This window comes from Copadichromis virginalis, linkage group LG3, assembly GCF_057382275.1.
Source record: "Copadichromis virginalis isolate Kocher_CV1m ecotype Utaka linkage group LG3, C_Virginalis_male_GT1.1, whole genome shotgun sequence".
Classification (NCBI taxonomy): Eukaryota; Metazoa; Chordata; class Actinopteri; order Cichliformes; family Cichlidae; genus Copadichromis; species Copadichromis virginalis.
In genome coordinates, this window is record NC_140620.1 from 62,029,346 (window position 1) to 62,052,089 (window position 22,744).

Below are 22,744 nucleotides of genomic sequence, written 5' to 3' on the forward strand. Positions count from 1 at the left end.
TAGAGACTTATTCATCATGAAGAAAACAAGACAGTCGATCGATCGATTATGTGCGCAAGGGAGGCCACCACGAAAATGACCTCCAGATCCTCCTCCTCCTGCTGCCTTTTATTGAGAGACCGTTCACACAAAACACGTCAGAACAAAGCCACGCCCAGACAAGGCTGTGTGTGTGTGTGTGTGTGTGTGTGTGTGTGTGTGTGTGTGTAAGAGAGAGCTTGAGAGAAGCTGAGCTTTATTCAAAGTGATTTGAAACAAACTGCAGCAATAAGGGCAAACTAGTGCACAGTTATGTTTACGTGAGCGTTATTTTGTATGCATTTGTACAGTTCCATAACTGTGAGAATACATTGATAGCATTTAACTCTAGTAACAGGCATTTGTACCAGTAAGCATGAAAAAGTAGGGAAAAGAACTAGTATGTAAGCACTGACTAGTACTGTAAAGTATATGTGTATATAGGGCAATCGTGGCTCAAGAGTTCGCAGTTCATCCTGTAATTGGAAGGTTGCCAGATTGAGCCCCGCCTCCGACAGTCTCGGTCGTTGTGTCCCGGGGCAAGACACTTCACCCGTTGCCTACTGGTGGTGGTCAGAGGGCCCGGTGGCGCCAGTGTCCGGCAGCCTCGCCTCTGTCAGTGCGCCCCAGGGCAGCTGTGGCTACAATGTAGCTGCCATCACCAGTGTGTGAATGTGTGAATGACTGAATGTAGTGTAAAGCTCTTTGGGGTCCTTGGGGACTAAGTAAAGCGCTGTACAAATACAGGCCATTTACTGTGCGTGTGTTTATGCTCAAGTGTATGAATGAATTAGTCAGTTTTAAACAGTTGCAATTTAAACAGTAGAAGAGTGGCACTATATTTATATATTTATAAAGAATTTCAAACAACAATTAATTGATGCTCAAAGCAGGTTTATTTAATTAATATCCAGATTTCCAATTAGTTCCCAATTCATTCAGCAGCACTCACTTCAAGGCTGTATGTATTATTGTAAGGTAGACCCTACAATAGTACATACAGAGAACCCAACAATCATATGACCCCCTATGAGCAAGCACTTTGGCGACAGTGGGAAGGAAAAACTCCCTTTTTACAGGAAGAAACCTCCGGCAGAACCAGGCTCAGGTCGGGGCGGCCATCTGCTGCGACCGGTTGGGGTGAGAGAAGGAAGACGTTTGTTGTAGGTCTGATTGAAGGACTGATGTGATGGTAAGTTGTCTGCTGTTCCGCTTTGAATATTGAGAGATTAGTTGATGGATTTCAAGCCAAATTGTGCCCAAGTTTAAGACCACATTCATTGGTTGTTTTTGTTGATGTTATTGTTTTGGGCTTTTTTTCCACAAGAATTTTCTAGCTCCCCTAGAATTCTGGCCACCCAAACGATGATTGCTGCTGAGAGAGCACAAGGTTTTGTCCCCCTGTACTATTCATGTCAGTGCAGGGGGTTCTCCTTGAGAGGCCAGGGTCGAAAAAGGGATGCTTCAGAACCTCCGAGGGTGTTATGCGCTGATTTGCATCCAAGGCCAACATTTCTTTGATTAGCCTTACAAATAATGTTTGGCCATTTTCCAGTCCTCGCCTAACCTTCAGCAGTTGTTCGAGGTCATCGAGACGCTTAAGTTTTATATATCGAGTTTCCTTGGATCGATAATCTGTCTCGTATTGAAATTGTTCTTGGGTCTTAAATGTCCAGCGCTGTTTGTTGTAGTTATCCTCGATGAAATAGCAGTCAGTGTACAAGCCAGACTCTAGAAGATGGTCTGGTAGCTGACCCTGGGTTTCAATTATGAATTTCAAAACGTCATAATCGTCTTCCCCAGGATAGAGAGGCACCCCTGTAGCAAGCTCCACAGCTACCAGCCCCAGAGACCACATGTCGATTGCTTTGTCGTATGGAATGCCAAGCATAACCTCAGGTGCACAATAACCAATTGTCCCCACACAGTCACCAGGAATCACTGCAGAAGCAGGACATGCGAGGCCAAAGTCTATGAGTTTGACTTTGACGGGAGACTCACTGCGGTTCACAACCATGATGTTGACAGGTTTGAGGTCAGCATGCACTATTCCCACAGAACCCAGGTGGAACAGAGCATTTGCGAGCTGATGCAAAATTGGCCTGAGTTCTCTCATTGGGAGACCTTGGTTATTCCGGTCCCCAATGTAGTCTGACAGGCTTTGGTCGAAGAGTTCGAAATTCAAGCAAATGCGCTCTCCATCGAGGAAATAGCCGTTCCATTCGACAATGTTGCACCTGTCTGGATCCAAGCGTCGTAGCTGCTCCAGGATGAAAATTTCCAGTTTTGCCTGGAGCAGAATTTCAGGGTCGCTCTTGTTGACTTTAATAGCAACCGTTTTGTTGTTTTTTGTATCGCGACATCTGGTTACCAAACCAAAGCCTCCTTCTCCAAGGAAGGCCTCTACCACGTGGTGATCTCCTAAAATGGTCCCTTTCGTTATTTGAAGATCATCTTCAGAGGCAGATGGGTTGGCTGAGGTGTTGATGTCTCTTTTTTGAGGAAATTCAACTGAGTTTTGGAAACTGCAGCTGAATTTTTGCGATCCATGACTTTTCCAGCTTGAAGGCTGCTGAGAGAGCACAAGGAGTTCTCCCCCTGTACTATTCATGTCCGTGCAGGGGGTTCTCCTTGAGAGGCCAGGGTCGAAAAAGGGATGCTTCAGAACCTCCGAGGGTGTTATGCGCTGATTTGCATCCAAGGCCAACATTTCTTTGATTAGCCTTACAAATAATGTTTGGCCATTTTCCAGTCCTCGCCTAACCTTCAGCAGTTGTTCGAGGTCATCGAGACACTTAAGTTTTATCGATCGAGTTTCCTTGGATCGATAATCTGTCTCGTATTGAAATTGTTCTGGGGTCTTAAATGTCCAGCGCTGTTCGTTGTGGTTATCCTCGATGAAATAGCTGTCAGTGTACAAGCCAGACTCTAGAAGATGATCTGGTAGCTGACCCTGGGTTTCAATTATGAATTTCAAAACGTCATAATCGTCTTCCCCAGGATAGAGAGGCACCCCTGTAGCAAGCTCCACAGCTACCAGCCCCAGAGACCACATGTCAATTGCTTCATCATATGGAGTGCCAAGCATAATCTCAGGTGCACAATAACCAATTGTCCCCACACAGTCACCAGGAATCACTGCAGAGGTGTTACATGCGATGCCAAAGTCTATGAGTTTGACTTTGACTTGAGACTCACTGCGGTTCACAACCATGATGTTGACAGGTTTGAGGTCAGCATGCACTATTCCCACAGAACCCAGGTGGAACAGAGCATTTGCGAGCTGATTCAAAATTGGCCTGATTTCTCTCATTGGGAGACCTTGGTTATTCCGGTCCCCAATGTAGTCTGACAGGCTTTGGTCGAGGAGTTCGAAATTCAAGCAAATGCGCTCTCCATCGAGGAAATAGCCGTTCCATTCGACAATGTTGCACCTGTCTGGATCCAAGCGTCGTAGCTGCTCCAGGATGAAAATTTCCAGTTTTGCCTGGAGCAGAATTTCAGGGTCGCTCTTGTTGACTTTAATAGCAACAGTTTTGTTGTTTTTTGTATCGCGACATTTCGTTACAACACCAAAGCTTCCTTCTCCAAGGAAAGCATCCACCATGTGGTGATCTCCCAAAATGGTCCCTTTAGATATTCCAAGCTCATCTGAGCCGAAGGATGGGTTGGCTGACATGGTGTAATGTGTCTGTTTGCGCTGTGGATTGGTGAGAAACAAAACTGAACTTGTTTTGGTTTCTCTCGTAAATTGCTCTCAAAACTTCTCGAAAGGGTTTCAGTTGCTGCAGGTCAACGTCCGTTAAGCATAAAGTAACAGGTGAGCGCTCCTATTTATGGGTTTTGGGATCAAAGCAAAGTTATGACGTCAGAAAGGATCAAAGCAAAGTTACCGCGTCACAAGCGATCGAAGCGATTCTAATATGTGCGCATGCGCACATATGAGAAGCGATCGAAGGGATTCTCATATGTGCGCATGCGCACACACGTGCTTGTTTGTGTAATATTGTTCACACTAAACTTGACCCTAATCAATTTAATATCAGTCAATCAAAGAAAATGTTAGTTTTGGAAAATTTTAAAATGACATAACTGACAGTTAAAACCTTTTTTGTTCATGTATTTGTATTTGTATTGTCTTCGGGGTTTTTTTTGCATACCATGTCAAGCTTTTCTGTATATAGTCATGTCGTAGATTTCGGAGCAAACAAGAAATTGAATTGGATTTTAATATTGCAGTGCTTGGATTTCGGATTTGGTGCTTAAAACTTCTTGAAACTGTAACCGTATTTCATTCACCACAAATAACTATCTGATTGAATAGTTTTCTTATCAGATAGAGAAATAAAACGAGTCGCAAAGTCTAAAAGCAACATTTCTCTGCCTGGGCTGTACCTCTGCACGTTAGTCTGTTTCAGTGTGTGACCCCTCACCCCCTCCCTGATCAGTCGGGGGTGAGTGCGCTAATGTGCCTGGAGGCCGTTTTAATGAGTGTTTGCTGGAAAACGAAAAATACAAGAAGGATTTGTACGTTTTCACAACGGGGGAGTTTGCGTAAGTACTAGTAAATAATTTTCTCGAGTGTGTACGTTACACATGTTATTTGTTTAAAATTGGTATTATTATTTTGCTAGCTAGCAAACTCGCGGGATAAAGGATTGAAGTGCACTCAGTGCGATACAATACGGTGGCGCTATTCTAACAGTTAGTTATTGCAGGGTAACTTGTAGAATATGCTGTGAATTGAACCAAGATTACACAGCAGTAGCAGTAATACGAGTTACCAGAGGTGGGACCAAGTCATTGTTTTGCAAGTCTCAAGTAAGTCTCAAGTCTTTATCCTCAAGTCTCAAGTCAAGTCTCAAGTAATGTCAGGCAAGTCAGAGTCGAGTCTCAAGTCACTGGTGTAAAAGTCCGAGTCAAGTCACAAGTCTGAAACTTTGAATTTCAAGTCCTTTCGAGTCTTTAAAAAAAAAAAAACAACGAAAAAAGAATGTTGCAGTTATGCTAAATGTAAATATTAGACCATGTAATTTTAAAATCTGTGTTTTTCTCAACACATGACAAAATAGTGAACTTAGAAAATATACACAAATTGTGAAATTGCACCTCTTTAAAATGCAGCTCAATTAAACCTAGCTCCAAGAATAATTTTCACCGACAGTTCTGAGATAAGCTGCATGTCATTCTTGGATGCGCTTGTAGGCTTTAAAATCGCATGACAAAAATATCATACACATTAAAAAAAACTGTATCACCAACATAGCCTGGACAACATTTGCTAGTTAGATGAAGTCAGCTATCTCATCTTAGCATATTTATATGCATATTTATAATTATACGGTTCTTGGAGTGAGTGCACACACTCATGAAGTTTAGTAACTTCAGGTCACTGCAACAAGCCCAGGTACAGTTTACCGACGGATGGGTGCAGGACCTTGAAATGCACCGTGTAGAACGAAAGACCATCGTACGTATCATAAGTTTACCAGTCTCACAAATCGTTGTCATAAACACACATTCATTAACCGTTTATTAATAGGACCTTTGAGCTCAACGGTAATTAATTAGTAGTGGAAATAATTTCTGGTAGCATCACAGAAATGTAGCAGTGACAACAATATTGTATGCTGTAATCGTACTGGGCAATTAGTGATACAAAAAACCTGTTTTATCCTGTGAATAAAAGTATATGTTTTTGTCAATGTACCATAATAACAGAAGCGAAACGCAATATTGTGTCAGGACAATTCACTATTTATGCACAATAAATAAAGGAGCATAGCGCGACAATTTCTGTTCAGCGCCAGACTTGCTTGTAACCTATATCACCAATTATGTTATGAAAATGACGTATTAACTACTACAGCAGACTGACCTTTGTGGAAATGCTTGGAGCAGACTAACCTGTGAGCTGGAGTGTTCTGGGACGTTATATTTGATCTTTGAATGGCTGCAATCCAGGCCATCCGTCGCCTCTTTGTCACTTCGGAAACATGGCTTGAACAATTTCTCTTCAACGACGTAATCCGATAACAACCGATTTCTCTACCTGTCGGCTTCCCGTGGCTGTCATGTGACCGGCTATTGCAGTTAATAATACAACAGCTTCTTGACATTTTTGTGTTTCTTTTTATCGCTGTGTAACTGATTTTAATTGAAAGCCTGCGTGCGCTAGTACCGCTTGCCACGAGTTCCCAGAATCCTTTGCGGTTCTACCCGTGAATGACGTCACATTTTCAATCTCTATATAATATGCATGTTAAATTTTATATTTGGGGTAAAATATCAAGTCTTTTCAAGTAAACCGGTTCAAGTCCAATTCAAGTCCCAAGTCATTGGTGTAAAAGTCCAAGTCAAGTCACAAGTCTTAGAACATTTTTTCAAGTCAAGTCTAAAGTCATAAAATTAATGACTCGAGTCTGACTCGAGTCCAAGTCATGTGACTTGAGTCCACACCTCTGCGAGTTACTTCCCTCAAGTGAAAGCGTTAAACGTTAGCCCGATGCTTAACTAGCCAACGTCAGGCTTTCTGATTGAAGGCTAAAAGCGACGTTGTCACCAAGTAAACAGAATATTGATGATATTTTTGTGTATCGCTGCAGCCTTTTCAAGTATTAACCTGGTGTCTTTGGGAACAGCTTAGGGGGAAATGACGGTAATATGACTGAACCATATGGGAACAAAGAATAGGCACTTTTTTGTGCTACCGAAGTTTCCTCGCTTTCATTCAAAATCTGTTTATCATTAAACAATTGAAACATAATGGCTTCAAGCTGACATTGAGGCCTGTGGGGCACTATCAGCCACTGAGACAGTAGACAAGTGACTATTTCACACTTTAAGGCTGCCTGTTTATTTAAGGGAGATGAACAGTACATTATAACTGTACATAATAATATCAATGATGATAGATTAAATAAATGGGTTTTTGAAAGACGCTTGTGCATTTTTAAAGTCTAAAGTGTTGAATTGATCTGAGTATGTCATCTGTTCAAAGCCTCTCCCAGTCAGTGCTGTTCTCTATGCCTGTCTTACTCTACATGATGTTATTAGCACAAACACTTTAAAGGTGATAATTAGGTCTACAACAATAACACAGACTGCAATGTAGTTAAGCGTCTTACAGTTAGTTTTGAATGAATGAACTTAAAAAACAACACAAGCAAAGATCTGTCTCCTCCTGTTTTTTGTGTCACATAAGAAAGAAGCATCAATATCTGATGAGAAGACTTATTATTATTTGGTCTTATTCAGGTGATGCGAAGTGAAATATGCATCCTTTTTATGGTAATGTGCTGGAAAATGTTGAAAATGGACATTAAACGTGTTCACAAAGTGCTTGAATTTGACCCTGAAAGGTGTATGAACCCAGAAAAAGTCACACTTGGAGTAAAAACCTCTCATAGCAAGTTAATCATATTCAATTGATTTGATGCTTTCAGCACAAAATTTAGCCACACAGTCAGGACAGCGTCTGATTTACCTTCATCGGTAAACGTGTTTATGCAGTACATAGTAACAGTGTGGCTGAGTCCTCTGGTTCAAATCAGTTCCAGTACATTTGGAGATGTAAGTCTTAACCTTTCACATGCATCGGGAAGGAAAAAACATTTAATCTTCACAGTACTGCCGAAGTGCAGCGATACATTGTGAAGTGCACATTTCCATTTCTCATACAGTACCGAGCAAAAGTCTTGAACCACCCCCTTATTTTTTCGTGTTTTGCCAGGTCAGTCTGTGTTAACGGTGTTATTAACTGCATTCTTCAACTAAAGAAGTGAGAACAAATGATGTGGGCTTTTGTTTTTTTGCAATAGGCTGCAAGTAAATGTGTACAGATACAATTTAAAATTGGTTCTTTGTTAAGTTTTCTGGTCCTTTCCATGACTTAGGTGTCTGTTTATGTTTGAATGTTTCAGAGATTAGTGTGAAGGGTCTTAACAGACAAAAAGTGGTCAAATACAAGCCCTGGAAACACTTTAAAAAGCCTGGAGAGCTATTCCTTAATACCACTTTAAAGATTACAGGGAAGTCCGGATCCCTGGAAGCAAATGAGGGATGGCTCAAGACTTTTGCACAGTGCTGTACATGTCATGTTCCCTGTTTTATAGCTCAGCTCAAACTGACACGTTCTCACTAACTGCTTCTCATTTTCTCCACAGTGAACTTTGACCACTTCCAGATACTGCGGGCCATCGGGAAAGGAAGCTTTGGAAAGGTAATGCAGCCTCCATTTTTCACGCCACTTGTATATTGTTTGCCCTTAATTACCCACCACGGTCGTCATCTCTAAAGAATCAGTGCAAGTGAAGCGAAATGTGCTGGGATTACACTTTAGTTCTCGTGTGCTGCTGTTATTTAATAACAGTTATAAATGCAGCTTATGTAATTATTTCTATAAAGTCAGTTAGAGGAGAGCCGATTTCTATTTCATCTCACTCAATCTAGGTGGGAATTTTGACCCCACGTCTCAATTTAATTACACAGCACATTGAACGTCTGGATGAGACTTCAGTAATGAATTCAGGACTGTGTGTGTGAGAGACACAATTGGGGCTGCAGAGATTGGAATAGTTTACCTTCATTTTAAATATCACTGCCCTGTGCACATTGTCGGCTTTAAAATTCAAACTTAAAGAGTTTGTAAGTAAACTGGCTGAGATGAGACAGACGATGCACCGGGTCCTCGTCTGAGTGCTGGCTTTCAGTTGTGCTGTCTCTGTTGCCCAGCCATGCACACACAGACACTGTGCTACACTTACACAGTGAGACAGATGCTCACAGAGACGTCCAGACACATTTTGTCCTTGCTGGAGGTCATCTTGTGTTTTTTGGCCCACTGTGGCCTCACACCGAGCTCCTGCTGTTTTTTGAACACTTTAACAGCTAACAACTTTTAGCTTCCTGTTGAACACACAGTGGGGGGGTGCAGGAGGTAATAAATCAAGGTTGATTATCCTAATTTATAGCTGTCTTTATGTTAAGGATTAAAATAAAATTCACAAGAGGAAGGTGTTGGTGTGTGTGGTTGGGAAGAGAAGGGCGAAGCTAGAATGAACAGTGTTGAGTAAGTTACTTTAAAATAGTAACTTAGTTACATTACTAGTTACTTCTCTCAAAAGTAACTCAGTTACTTCAAGTTACTCGTTACTTTCAAAGTAACTAGTTACTAGGGAAAGTAACTTTGGTTTTACTCAGAATTCTCTTGTTAATGTGTTGCTTCCATAACTTTGCCAGTCTTCTAGCTTGCTTACTTGCCACAGTGCACTGTGCCACCTACCAATAGAAAGGAAAAGATAATGTGCACATTTCCACGAGAGAAATCCCACGTCTGGACCGTCGTTGACTGCTGCCATGATTCTAGCCTACGTCACAGCGTCATGTGCGCCTTTTACATCAACACAAAAACTGCAGTCGTGGTGCTTTGATTGTACTCAGAACTCAGAAATTCTGCCTTCTGAATAGGAAGATGTAGGTAACACCAGACTGCAGATGAGCTGCTTACAGGGCTGGACTGGGACAAAAAATTGGCCCGGGTATTTTAACTAGAGACCGGCCCACCATTATAGGAAAAACATAAAGCCTTTGAATGAAAACAAACACTGTTGTGACAGTGATGTACACTGTTTTGATGGTATATATGCATCAATCTATCAATCGTTTGTTGTAAGATTCAGATAATTATTTTTTAAAAGCTAGACATTTTAAATGAGAATAAGAAAGAAAAGTATTTCCTTGTGCCCACCTCTCCCTGTTAATGCCCTACATGCCCCCCTGGCAACACTTTGCTAGATCCGCACCTGCACAGTTACCAGCTGTCAGCTACCTAAAAAAGGATCCTGGTGTTATTTATCTCTCAGAAACAGTTCATAACTTCCCTTCAACTCATTCATGTCACCTAAAAGGTAAACCTGTTTCTCCATCACCTGTTCAGCTCTGATGATCCAGTAAGGACATCTCCTGGTTTCATCTTCATGTTTCCCTCTCACCAGATAACCAAACCGATATCATGACCAGCAGCTTTACAGCTGTGGCTCCAGCAAACATCAGCTGATACTAGAAATTAATATTAAATAAATTCTAACAACAGCTGATCAAGCTTAAACATGCTGCTGTTGTTTACCGCGACATCCGCTGGTTTCCTCTTTCTGGCGCAAAGTGAGCGATAAACAAACAAGAGAGCCGATCAGCTGATCATTGATCAGTTTTCATGATTGAAGTAGAAACGGGAGAGAGAGGGGGGAGAATGACAGTGTAAAGACACAGAATAAATCCAGCTTTGTGTCTTTTTCATTGTAGCTGAAGTCCGGGACAAACTGTTCCTTTTCACCTCAATAAGAAACGCGTAATATTTTCTCTGAATACCAGACGGGACGGTTGGCAACTCTAATAACTTATGAACAAAATAAAGTTCAACATCATTAACTTCATAGCACCACCCAGCTGTATAGAAACTCCGTCATGCTAGCTAGCACGCAGTACGGAAAAAGTCAGAATAACGAAAATAAACTCCACCTAAACTTGGTTCATATCTGACCCAGAGAGACTGCAGGTCATAACTTCTTACCTGAAGTTCAGGTCACACTTGGACCGGCGGCCGCCTCGGGTCTCTTTTCCTTCTGCGTCCCTTTTCCTTCATCCACCTGCTGCCCTCCACCACTTGCTAATGTTACTGAATCTGTGGAAACTCCGCGATAGCCACCACACGAAGTAACGAGTAACAACCCTATCTAAATCTCAGTAACGACTAACGCGTTCCTGATTTTGGCATAATAACTAGTTACCGTGCTCGTTACCACAATAATAACGTAGTTACTGTAACGCGTTAGTCCCAACACTGAGAATGAAGCACAAACAGAGGGAGGTGTTTGCCTCTCGCTGTAGCGCTGTGAAACACGATCTGTAGATTGCAGCTTGTGTAGGTGCTCCAAGAAAATGGGTTCATTGGCATGCAGCACTGTAGATGTGCACGTATGCACTCGCGAAAGAGAAAGGATGCTTGTGTTGCTGAGCTCGTTCTTGCACAGCGGGGAGATGTGAGGTAGGTTGGGGCTACCTCATAACTCCCCGCTGTGAGGCTGCCAGATGGGAAGAAGAGGAAACCGCCTGGTTGTCCTGAAACGCTCGTTTTCCTCTGCTCACTTTTCATCTTTACAATCTCAGCACTTGGGTGTGTATCTTCTTGCAGTGGGCCTCTCAGTTTCGTTCTTATTCATAAGCTCCTCTTTGTGTTATTTAGTTTGTACCTGAAAAGTCTAATTTATGCCTGAGTACACAAGTACAAATAAAAGGAGTACCACGTACTTTAATGGGTCAGCTTGGGTCCAGACCTGAATTAGAGATAATGTTGGGCTGTTTTAGGTCTGAGCCACTAACCTGACGAAAACGCAACACAACTGCTGGTAAGTGCGTGTTGTTTAAAACAGAGAGTTGGAGAGGCAGGTCAGTGCTTTTAAAGGTTTATCAGGTGTCAAATCATTTTATAGATGGGAAATGTAGGACTGTGCAAAAGTTTGAGCCACACCTTAATTCTAACATATAACTTGCTGGGTAATGGGAAACGGGTGCAACAGTTTAAATTTGAAAAGTTTACATGAAAATACAATATAAAAGGCAAAAACAGAGTTGATATAATGAGGTAATGAGCTTGAGCATCTTTATCTTCAGCACGCCCTGAACTCTCTTAGGCACATTTCTTTGGAATTCCTTTAAGTAGTCTTCAGGAATAGTTCTCCGAGCTTCTTTAAGGACATTCAGAGCTCTTCTTTCGATATCAGCTGCCGTTTTGTTCCATTCTCTGCCGAGATGATCCCACACGGCTCAGGTCAGTCCATGAATGATGGTGTTTCGATGTGTTTAGTAAGCTGCTGCCGATCAGACGCTTTCCAGATGGTATTGCATGGTGCATCAAAGTCTGGTGGTACTTTTCATAATTCCATCAATTTTGACGAAATCCAACACCCTGGCTGAAATGCAGACCCAAACTATGGCAGAGCTGTACAGTAGTTTACAGGTGGTTGTAGACATATTACCACAATTTGAACCAGAACTGTCAAATTTTGGTTCATCACTCCATCAGACCTGCTGCTACTGATTTTCAGTCCAGTTCTTGTGTAATTTGGCATCCCTCAGCCTTTTCTCCCTGTTCCCTTCCTTAATAATGGCTTCTTGACAGCCACCCTTCACTGACACCATGAGATGAGGCTTTGGTGAACACTAGATGGATCAACTGAAGGACCAAGTGCATCTTTCAGGTCCTGTGTCAGGTGTTTGCTGAATTTTTTTTGACATGACTTTCAGGTACTGTTCCTCCACTGTAGATAGATTTTTCAGCTTGTCCCCTTTTTTTCTGTCTTCTACTTTCCCAATCCAAAGAAATTAAATAGTGTGTTTCTGTGACAGGTTGCTAGTAACAAAGTCCCTAAAGATAAAATTTAAAATTGGTTCTTTGCTAAGTTGTGTGTTTTGTATTGTATTTGACAACTCGGGTTTGTCCCCTTGAGTTAGGTTAAGTGGTTTAACCCCCCCAAAAAACAAAAATATCGCTCTGAAAGCGATCAGGTACAAGGACTGGACTGAAAATGGGTGAAAAAGCAGTTAATGTCCAAAGAAAAACTTTAAATGACCTTCAGAAAGTCTAAAGAAAGGAAGAAGAAGAACATCTGGCTCAGTACAGGCAAAATATAAAGAACTGAGGAGAGGCTCAAGACTTATTCACAGATAATCAATCAAATTAATCAAGCGTCATCTGGAAGCATCCTCCTGGCTGTAAGAGCGTCTCGTTTTTGTCTCATTAACTGTCTGGTGGCGCTCACAGTAGTCTGCTGTGACGGGGACCTCGAGGACTAATGTTACAGGGAAATCATTAGGAAAGTGCTTTGGACTGAGCTTTACTGAAATCTCAGTTTTCCCCCTGTCGGAGAGCTCCACCACCTCCACCCCTCCTCCTCCTATTCTTTCTTTTTAAACGTCAGTGCAGGTACCGTCTCCCTCCCTCCCATCCCTGTATTTTTGTTACATAGAACTTAGTGGCTGTGCTCACTGTTCAATTCAAGTTGGTTTAAGAGAGATGGTAGTTTAAAAAACACAAAAACAAGCTGTTTTGGTAAAGCAATATATATGATTATTAAAGATAAAATATAGTGTTAATTTGTTTGAGTTCCTTCCCTCTCTCTTTACTTCTCACTCTGTTTTGAAGCATCTGCCTTGCAGCAGATGGGGGAGACTGTATTGGCAGCTGCTTTCCAGGAGGATGTAGCTCATCTGTATCGCGAGGCCTGTTGGGCCATATACGTCCTAAGAGTAAGAGTAATTTCCTGCTCTCTCTTTTCCTCTCTAACTTTTCCCTGTGTGCATTAGGGCTGCCACAAACAATTATTTTGATAGTCGACTAGTCACCGATTATTTTTGCGATTAGTCGACTAATAGGATTAGGGCTGCACGATTAATCGTTAGAAAATCGCGATCTCGATTCAAACTTATTTGCGATCTCATTTCCAAATGACGATTTAAAAGAAAGAAAAAGAAAAAGACGACGACGATTGTACCGCATTTTGATCCGGGACGTACTCTGCATGAAACCAAGTGCTCACTCTTCCTGCTCAACAAATGACAAGGGCGGAGCCTTATACCACGTGATACAGAAGCTGTGCCGTGTGATGCTAATATTAGCAGGGAAAAAACAACGGTAGACTGGTGGGTAATAAGCGCATGAATAATACAGAAAACAGAGATTGGAGACGGGAAACTGTTCTTGAAGTACAGAGACAGATAGAGAGAGAGCTAGCTGTGCATGGAGTGTGATTTTAATAGTCGTGGAAGCAAAACAGCAAAATTAATGACATTGATCAAATGTGAAGCGCAGTTTGCTGCTTCTTTTGCTGCTGGCTCTGTGAATTTTGGTTGGAGAGACAAAACCTGCAGCTCAGAATCAGCGCAAGAAGACGTAATCGCAGCGCGGACCGGACGCATCAGGATCGCTAAGCTCCGACAGCGTGTCCGTCTACGAGCCGTCGGGTGAGAAAGCCGAGAAAGACAAAGTTGATTCTGATGCGTCGGTCCGTTCTGTGTTTACGTCTTTGTGTGGAATCAGTGTACCTGCTCTCATTTACACGGATTCGCATTTGCGACCAAATTGGTTGCACTCTAGAGCCCTGTTACTTGATGAAAGTTGGTTTTGCAGAGTTAATCTTGCAGCTCAGCCACAGCATAGCCCTCAGCAACCAAGAGCATGCTAGCGGGCCGTTGTTATTATGTTATTACTGTGCTTTTCGGAAAATAAGGCACTCTAAAAATCAGTCCTTTGATTTTTCTGGAAATCGACAGTGCTCCTTATAATCCGGTTTGCCTTATGTCTCTACCAGCTTTGCACATCTACAGACTGAAATCTTTGCCCATTCTTCTTTGCAAAACAGCTCCAGCTCAGTCAGATTAGATGGGCAGCGTTTGTGAACAGCAGTTTTCAGATTTTGCCACAGATTCTTGATTGGATTTAGATCTGGGCCCTATTTCAGGAAGCCGGTTTAGTGCAAACTCTGAGTAAGTATACCCTGAGTTAACGAAAACTCTGGGTTTTCGGTTTCACAAAGCGAGTTTAGATTAATCCTGAGTGAGTTACTATGACGACACACTCCGGGTTACTTCAACTAACCCTGACGTTCTCCGCCTCTGTGTCGGAAACCTGACTGTAGGAAGTGTCAGACATGGCGTGCTCCTTCCTTGAAGAGCCAGTAGATGTTGAAGCCCAAATTCTCCGCAGAGCTCTCCGCCGGGAGAGAGTGATTAGAGCGCGTTCGGACATTTTATCATTTCCTGATGATTTCCTGTGTGAACGTTACCGTTTTTCAGCACAATCTATAAGTTATTTGAATAACATCCTCAGGCCTAATATTGCTCATGTGACACATCGTGGACATTCTCTCAGTTCTGTACATATTATTTGTATTGCACTTCGGTTTTTTGCAAACGGGAGCTTTCTGTATAATATTGGTGACGCTGAGCACGTTTCCAAGGCTACCGTCTGTCGGGCAGTCAGGAATGTTACAGTTGCACTGAAACGTCTCCTGTACTCGTTTGTGGTGTTCCCCGGTCATAGACCCACAAGATTTATCAAAGAGGGATGCCACAAAATTGCAGGTAGCAGGATGACCAAAACTTAATTTATGATGTGGTGATACTTGAACTACTACTTAAATTTTACATTTATTTTCACGGTTCCCAGGCGTGATTGGCTGTACAGATGGCACTCACATTCCAATCATTGCTCCTTCAGTAAATGAAGGAGACTATGTGAACAGGAAGTCTTTCCACAGCATCAATGTACAGGTACATAGTTCCCTGTAGCATTTCAAACTAACAAATTATTTCATTATAGTAATGGATGCTAATTTGTGTTCTCTGCACTGTGAAGATCATATGTGATGCTGCCAACATTATCACAAATGTGGAAGCCAAGTGGCCAGGCTCTGTGAGTGGTGGTGGTGGAGGACCCCCACCTGTTTTTCGGGCCTCCTCTTTTTTTCTAGTGGCCATAACGGGTCACATTTGAGCATACAGAGTAAGCAAATATGTACTTGTAATGTGCTCAGATGATTTCAATAAGTGCTTACAGAAAGAAAATTAATGTAGCCTCTAACTGCAATTGATTTACATCAGACAAAGAGACCAAGCACTATGGCTCAATTACACCTTACCTGTTTGGTATTTGGTGAGTATTGAGTTGTATTTTTGTTATTGACCAAATACTTATTTTCCACCCTGATTTACGAATAAATTCTTTACAAATCCTACCATGTGAATTCATGGATTTTTTTTTCACATTCTGTCTCTCACAGTTGAAGTGTACCTCTGGTGCAAATTACTGACCTCTGTCATCATTTTAAGTGGGGGAACTTGCACAATCGGTGGCTGACTAAATACTTTTTTGCCCCACTGTATGATCCACCGGTGGTGATATTTTGGTATTTTGTGAGTTCCTGATTTAACAAATCAGCTCTTTAATCCAGGCCTGAGAGATTGAACTTTAAAGCGCTATAAAATATTCTTACTGAAAACAGTCGCAAAGTATTTTTCTCCATGATTATAATGAGCTTGGGAGAAATTCACTTATATGGGACACTGATCGAATGAGAAGTCCCGAGCCTAAAAGGATTGCAGCGAGTCAATCCAGTCCAAAAACAAGGAACTGTTTCCTTCAAAATGATGACGTCATCTTGCTGGTGATGGAGGCTCGAATAGGTTGCGCGTGAGACTCCATTATCAGCAATATCTGGTATGAATGTGTGTGGATGTATGCATGTGACTGGACTGTGACGGACTGACGACTAAAAGTTTAACTGACTTGATATTGAGACAAAAACGGTACCGACTTTAGGATTAGTGAATGTCCACAACAATTCACCCAGCCTGTAAAAGAAGGGTGGATGTTTTGTCTTGCTTTGTTTTGTTTTTGCAAGAACAGAAGGATGATAGAGACTAAGGGGGGAGGCTGTAGCTTCACATGAGTGTGAACTGCAGACTGAACCCTTTGGTTGCTAATTTTGAGTTACTGATGTTTGCATTAAGAAAATTGTGTTTTTAGTAGCTGTAGTTCGATTAATGTATCATATTATATGGTTGGGAATGTTAAATGCTAAAGTGAAGAAAAGGTTTGATTCCACTCATGACGGAGCAGGTTATTATTAACCATAGCAGGTCACTGTAAAGAGTCAATTAACTTTTATAGAGGTAAAAAAAACAAAAAAACAAAAACCTCCACTGAGGTCTATGAATAACAGGGGAATGATAGACTTGCCACACTCAAAATGGAGATATGTAATGATAAACACTGGTCCCCGTCTTTTGGGTGCTTTCTTGAAATAGTCAGCAATTTAAAAGTAAGATAGACACAATGTCCTCCTGAGACCCAGGGAGGAAGAAAAAAGAAAAAAAGGAAAAGCATTTTCCTTTTTTCTTTTTCTTTTTTTCTTTTTCAGATAAATCAAGTGTTGGGACGGTAAAAAAAACACATTACAAAAACAAAATTGTTTTTAACTAATTTTATTTAAATTTTACAACATGTGCACTACAGTGCACAAGGGGAGTTCATTGATCACGAATGTGAAACTAACAAAATTCAAGAGCTATTTAAGAAAATTAAAAGCTCCACTGAATTTGTTGTAAGCGGGATATTAAAACTTATTTATATAACAATATAATAATAAAAATGTAGATCAGGGACCAACTTAGAAGTCACTGACACTTCACTAGCTGTAAGCCATTGGTTCAGGAACAAGTGATTGCACTGGGCTTTCTATTTCACAAAAATCAATTCATTTATGATATCTGAGGAAGTACTGTGATTTTTTTATTTGGAGACACAAAGCAACATTTGGCACTTCCCACATCTCACATATGTTTTACTGTTGCACCCAACCATTCTACAACTGAAATGCCTTGGACTGTTAACCATCTCAGGCAAGTGGAGGGAACCATATTTTGCTACACTCTCATCTGATTGGGGCCTCCTTTTCTTGATTTTTGGAGAGAACTCTTCATTACTGGTATTATTCAGGTCTTGTTCACATGTTTGTCCCTGGTTTCTCAGCCAAGAGGAGCTTGAACTCCAGATACTGGGAGTTCTTTTTGCACATTGAGATCATTGATAACTTTCAGCAAAGACGTGATCGTGTAGAAACAATCAGGTGTCATGGATTCAGCTATAAATGCGACTCTTATTTTTTACTATACTGGAAATCATTCCTGCATTTTACCCATATTTTATTTTTAACTCAAAGCAAAAATTCCAGATTCTCCTACATGTTGGTTTTGGACCAGATAGGACGACAGATTTCAGGTGGCCCTGTGTTTTTCTCTATCACATCTGCCACTGCATCTCGATAATCTTTGTGTGGCTCCTCCTGGGTTCTCACCCTCTCCTATCTGGCTCACATGACTCTCATCTTCTGAAAAATCTCTGTTTGAATCTCGCTCAATTATTCTGTTAAGAATTCTCTCTGCCTTTGTCAAAGAGTTGTCTACTAGGAAAAAGTGAAATAAATATAAGTACAAAGTCCCGACGTGCACTAGAGTACACATTAATAAATTAGTCATGTTCTCTGTGAAACTCAATAAGCCTAATTCTTAAAGACCCCTCAAATTATTTACTAGATGTTTATTTTTTGAAAATTAATAAAAATCTGAGTTTAACAAAACATTTTAAATGTAAATATCAAGCTTACCTTTCTTTTTTCCTTAAAATGTGCTGGTGGGCATGCCAGCCATTTTGAAAAGGTGGGAAAACAATTGGCAAGGCCACACCCCCACACATGTGATATAATTTTAAAGGTACTGTTGTCCTCTCTAAGAAACATCAGGACTTAGAGGAGTGGCAAGTAGAGTATGAGAGCTACAAGAAAAAAACTAAATGTGTACTACAGTGTGCAAAAATGAATTACTGGGTCATCAGGGGGTTATGAGGGACATTTATAAAACTAAAAATCCCACAAACCTTGAAGTGCACTTGAAAAGCTCACACAAGAAGGTTAACCTAGCTTACCTTGAAGAGCTCATCAGGGGGAGCACCCCCCCCCCCCCTCCTTGAAGAGCTCCCCCACTTAACCAGCATCCCCAGAAAACAGCTAACCCCAGATAAGGCAGCGTGATGCGTCCCGAGACAACAGGACTGGGACATCTAAATAATTGTGTGAGTCAATCGCCTTCAAAAAGTTTATCAATTCACTTGAACCAAAATTAGGAACACCCGGTGCTGCAAGAGTTAATAGTCTCAATACCCAAGGATAAGCGGAAGAGCATGATTGATATGATGGAACTGGGATTTGGTTACACTTAATTTTTGCAAAACACAACTAAAACTATAACTGAAACTAATCAAAACTAAACTGAAATTAAGGATGTTCAGAAAATAAAAACTAGACTAAACTAGCGACTGATTGGTAAAAACTGATTACAACTGGTAAAAACTGAAAAACTGGAGTCGAAGCTAAATAAAAATAAAAACTAATGAAGATGGCAAAACGTTTAAAACCCTGGTGCAGAGATTGGCGAATCTGACCAGGAAATGTTATAAAATGGATTGTCGGAACAGCCAGCGTTAAAGTCACCTTTGACAGTCCAGACTAAGATGGCGTTGAACATCTTCAGGGCGGAGGAGGGTTGGTGTGACCAAGGTGTGGTTTGGCTTGTTGTATGTATATTTTGAGATCATATGGCTCTGGATGGACCAGTTACCAGGCCATGGAAGGAGGACAGACTCATTGACTGAGGAGAAGGAATTTTCTGGGATTGGAGATCCTCTGGGTGAGTGGTTGACTGAAAGCATGCATAAAATAAAATTTATCTGTTGTTATTGATTGGTAATAGATTGATAATTGGCCACATTTACAGCTGTATTGACTTGTTGTGGACGTAGTCGACTTCAGGTTTAAGCACTCTAATCAACAGGTTGAAAATAGTGACATTAAAGGAAGAGTATGCAGCGCCACCCTGTCAGACGCCAGTGACGGTGGAGCTCAGTGATGAATCAGGTGAGCTGCATTCATGGTTGACTCATAGCGGAGTTTCCCCTGCTGTGGTCAGTAAGGGGAGATCAGGGGGAAATAAGATTTAAAAGAGGCATTTATAAACGTTTATGTGTCAAGTGAAACGGGATAAAAGGGGGTGTTTTACTCTTATTTTGGCATCAGCTTTATTATTGCATCAGAATCATATAACTAGCATTGCATTAAACATTTATTGAAGTTTTTGACATTGTACTAACATTTGTGTTCCAGTGATTGTTATAACCGCAGGTTAATTTTCTATTTACAGGTGTCAGGATAATCATACGATCTTCTATTGCAGGTGTAACCATGATCATTTTCAGACATATTGCAGTTTGTTGCTCATTATAGAGTTGTGCTCAAGTTAATAAGGGTTAAAAGCTACAGTCAACGCGATGTTTGGCTGATCTATGGTGTGGAGTGACTTCGAGCATAGAGGGCCGCACGCGCTTACATAACATTGATATCATGTTATTCTTTGTGATTTTTATTCAATTATGTCTTTAAGCTAAGTTTTAAATAGTGGCAGTTAATTAAATGACATTCATTTAAGATTATATACTTGAGTCAGAGCATCATACGCAGATCAACTTAACAATCTGGGAAACCTTGTAGCTGCCTAACCTTTTCTTTGAATGTTCTAGCTCCGTTGATTTGACACATTGGAATGTGTCAAAAAAAGGGGGGGGGGGAAGTTGAGTTTTAACATCAAACAAGGATTATTTGAACATTTTTATAACTTCATTTGTGTCTTTAATAACTTAGGAATGGTAAAGCTTAAGCTAATAGCGGCGCGAGAAGTTTCCGGTCTTTTGTAGAGAATCAGTGAGAAGCATAAATCATTATTTCCATGTGTAAGCATCAATCATTGAAATGAACTGAATAGCGTTTAGAAGATTTGTTAATTTGTTTATCTTTTGTTAAAAAGAGTGGTTTCAATAAGTTTCAGACACACCTTGCAAATGTGCTTATGATGAGTTGGCACTCGGCCTTTTGAAGGTCATAAGCTTCGTTCGGCGTGATGGTCCGGACTGATAAAGTGTAGGAAATGCCTTGAGTGCAGAGGGCTAAATGCAAACACGCTTACACACACATAGGATATGATTAGAATAAGTCCCTGGGACATTCTGAATGTTTTAGACCAATTCTGAATCACTAGAAGGTCAGTAGATAACAACATTAGATTATTAGGGTTAGGAAGAGAGGTGTTTTGGTTTTCTGTCTCTTACAGAGAAAGGGACAGACACCAGACGAGGTCACAGATATGCGAGGATCCTCCGCAGCAGAGACAGACACAGTGACTGCCGAGACATCAACTGGGTCCAAGTGTCATGGCGTTTGGGCTCCAGCTAGTCACCACAAAAGGATGGATCCCATAAACACAGCAATAACCATGAAGGGGTTGGCGGAAATCCAGGAACACCAGACCAACGAAGTTCGAGAGGCTCTTGGGCAAAAAGGGGGACGCGTTCCTGATCTTTTTCTGGAGGATACACAGATCGTTGTTTGAAATCGGGGCAGAATAATCCCCTGATCTGTGCCACGACTGAAGGGTTGTCTAACCCCTGAGGTTGAAGAATGAAGAGCAGAGGATCACCCAACTGGAAGACACTGGTAGCTGCAGCAATAAAATAAAGGCTAAAAGCTCCTTGGACAGAGGTTCTAGTCTGAGTACGTCGGAAGGGTATAAGGTAGCACCAAAATAAAGCTGTGGGAGAACTGGGGAGTGTCATCTGTACCTGCTATTGTTGGAATAATAGTTTTTCTTGCATCTGAACTGCGCAAACACAGAGGTCATCTCACATATGGTTCGCCCCTCAGGGGGACAAAGGGCCTCAGGAGTGAGAAGAGATGAACCCGGCGACACTGGATTATAGGGTGTTGGTGAGCTCATTATTCTAACGAGCTCATCAGGGGGAATTGTTAGATTATAATATTATTTTATGCCATGTTATACCCCTAATTAAAGATTGTGAATTATTATGTAGTTTTAGTTTGCATCATTCTCCTGAATTAGAAGATGATGATAACTATTGCATTTGTTAAACTGATTTGCATTACATTAGACTGCTGATTTATTGTGGATGAATGATATTGTTTTATGATGCATTATACTGCTGAGTTATAAGAAATACTGTTTGCAGAAAGTCATCACCTTATTGGTCTGATTAGAAGAGAACAGAACATACTGGAGTTTTCTGCCCCATCTCAGCAGGAGCAGATAAACGGGGAGCCAAGGTCGTAGCTTAGGCGCCGTGTGAGAGAAAGGATGTGAATGTTTAGGCTTTTATGATAAGGTGGAGGCACCAGAGGCTATAAGAGTTTGAGCAATGTGTAAAGGATACTGGCAAGTGGCTTTGGCACCAGAAGCGAGAGAGCTGACAGCCTTCAAAACTCCTTTTGGTATGTACCAATTTAAAGTCATGCCATTTGGGCTTCAAGGTGCACCAGCGACATTCCAACGATTAATGGACCATGTACTGAGAGATGTGTCAGCATTCTCTGCAGCATATCTGGATGACGTGGTGGTGAACAGCCAGTCCTGGGAAGAGCATGTCATTCACCTACAGAAGGTGCTACACTCCATCAGAATGGCTGGACTGACTATCAATCCCAAGAAGTGCTCCATAGCCAAGAGAGAAGTGGAGTACTTGGGCTTTGTAGTTGGCTCTGGGAAGATAAAGCCGCAGGTTGGAAAGATTGAAGCAATTCAGTCCTTCCCAGTTCCGACAACAAAAAGGAAGGTGAGAGGTTTTCTGGGTCTAGTAGGCTGGTACCGGAAATTCATACCTTCTTTTGCAGAGCGATCCACTGTACTGAATGACCTCACAAAAGGCTCAGCCCCCAACAAAGTGCGTTGGACAGAAGACTGTGAGCAAGCATTCAGAGACCTCAAGGAAGCAGTTTGCACACATCCAGTTCTACACAGTCCAGACTTCAACAAGCCATTCATCTTGCAAACTGATGCTTCAGGAGTTGGCCTTGGTGCTGTCCTTCAGCAAGAGGTGGATGGTGAAAGAAGGCCTGTGGTGTTTCTGAGTCGGAAACTACTCGACAGGAAGACGAGGTATTCGACGGTGGAGAAAGAGTGCTTGGCCATGAAATGGGCTATTGAGACCTTGAGGTATTATCTTCTGGGACGTCACTTCACTCTGGAGACTGATCATCGTCCCCTCCAGTGGTTG

The 22,744-nt window shown here is 41.5% G+C and overlaps 2 protein-coding genes and 1 long non-coding RNA gene across 3 annotated transcripts in view; 2 read left to right on the top strand and 1 right to left on the bottom strand.

Moving 5' to 3' along the window:
• Positions 1-22,744, top strand: part of LOC146716484 (protein NLRC3-like) — a 368,054-nt gene that overhangs the window by 292,869 nt on the left and 52,441 nt on the right. The window lies entirely within an intron of this gene.
• On the bottom strand, positions 896-3,820 carry LOC146716496 (uncharacterized). Its single transcript, XM_085452472.1, has one exon. The coding sequence runs from the start codon at positions 3,695-3,697 to the stop codon at positions 1,361-1,363; it is 2,337 nt and encodes a 778-aa protein (XP_085308598.1). The 5' UTR covers positions 3,698-3,820; the 3' UTR covers positions 896-1,360.
• LOC146716497 (uncharacterized) lies at positions 19,155-21,546 on the top strand. Its single transcript, XR_014919202.1, has 2 exons — positions 19,155-19,317; positions 19,462-21,546. It is a non-coding gene; the product is annotated as an uncharacterized LOC146716497 (long non-coding RNA).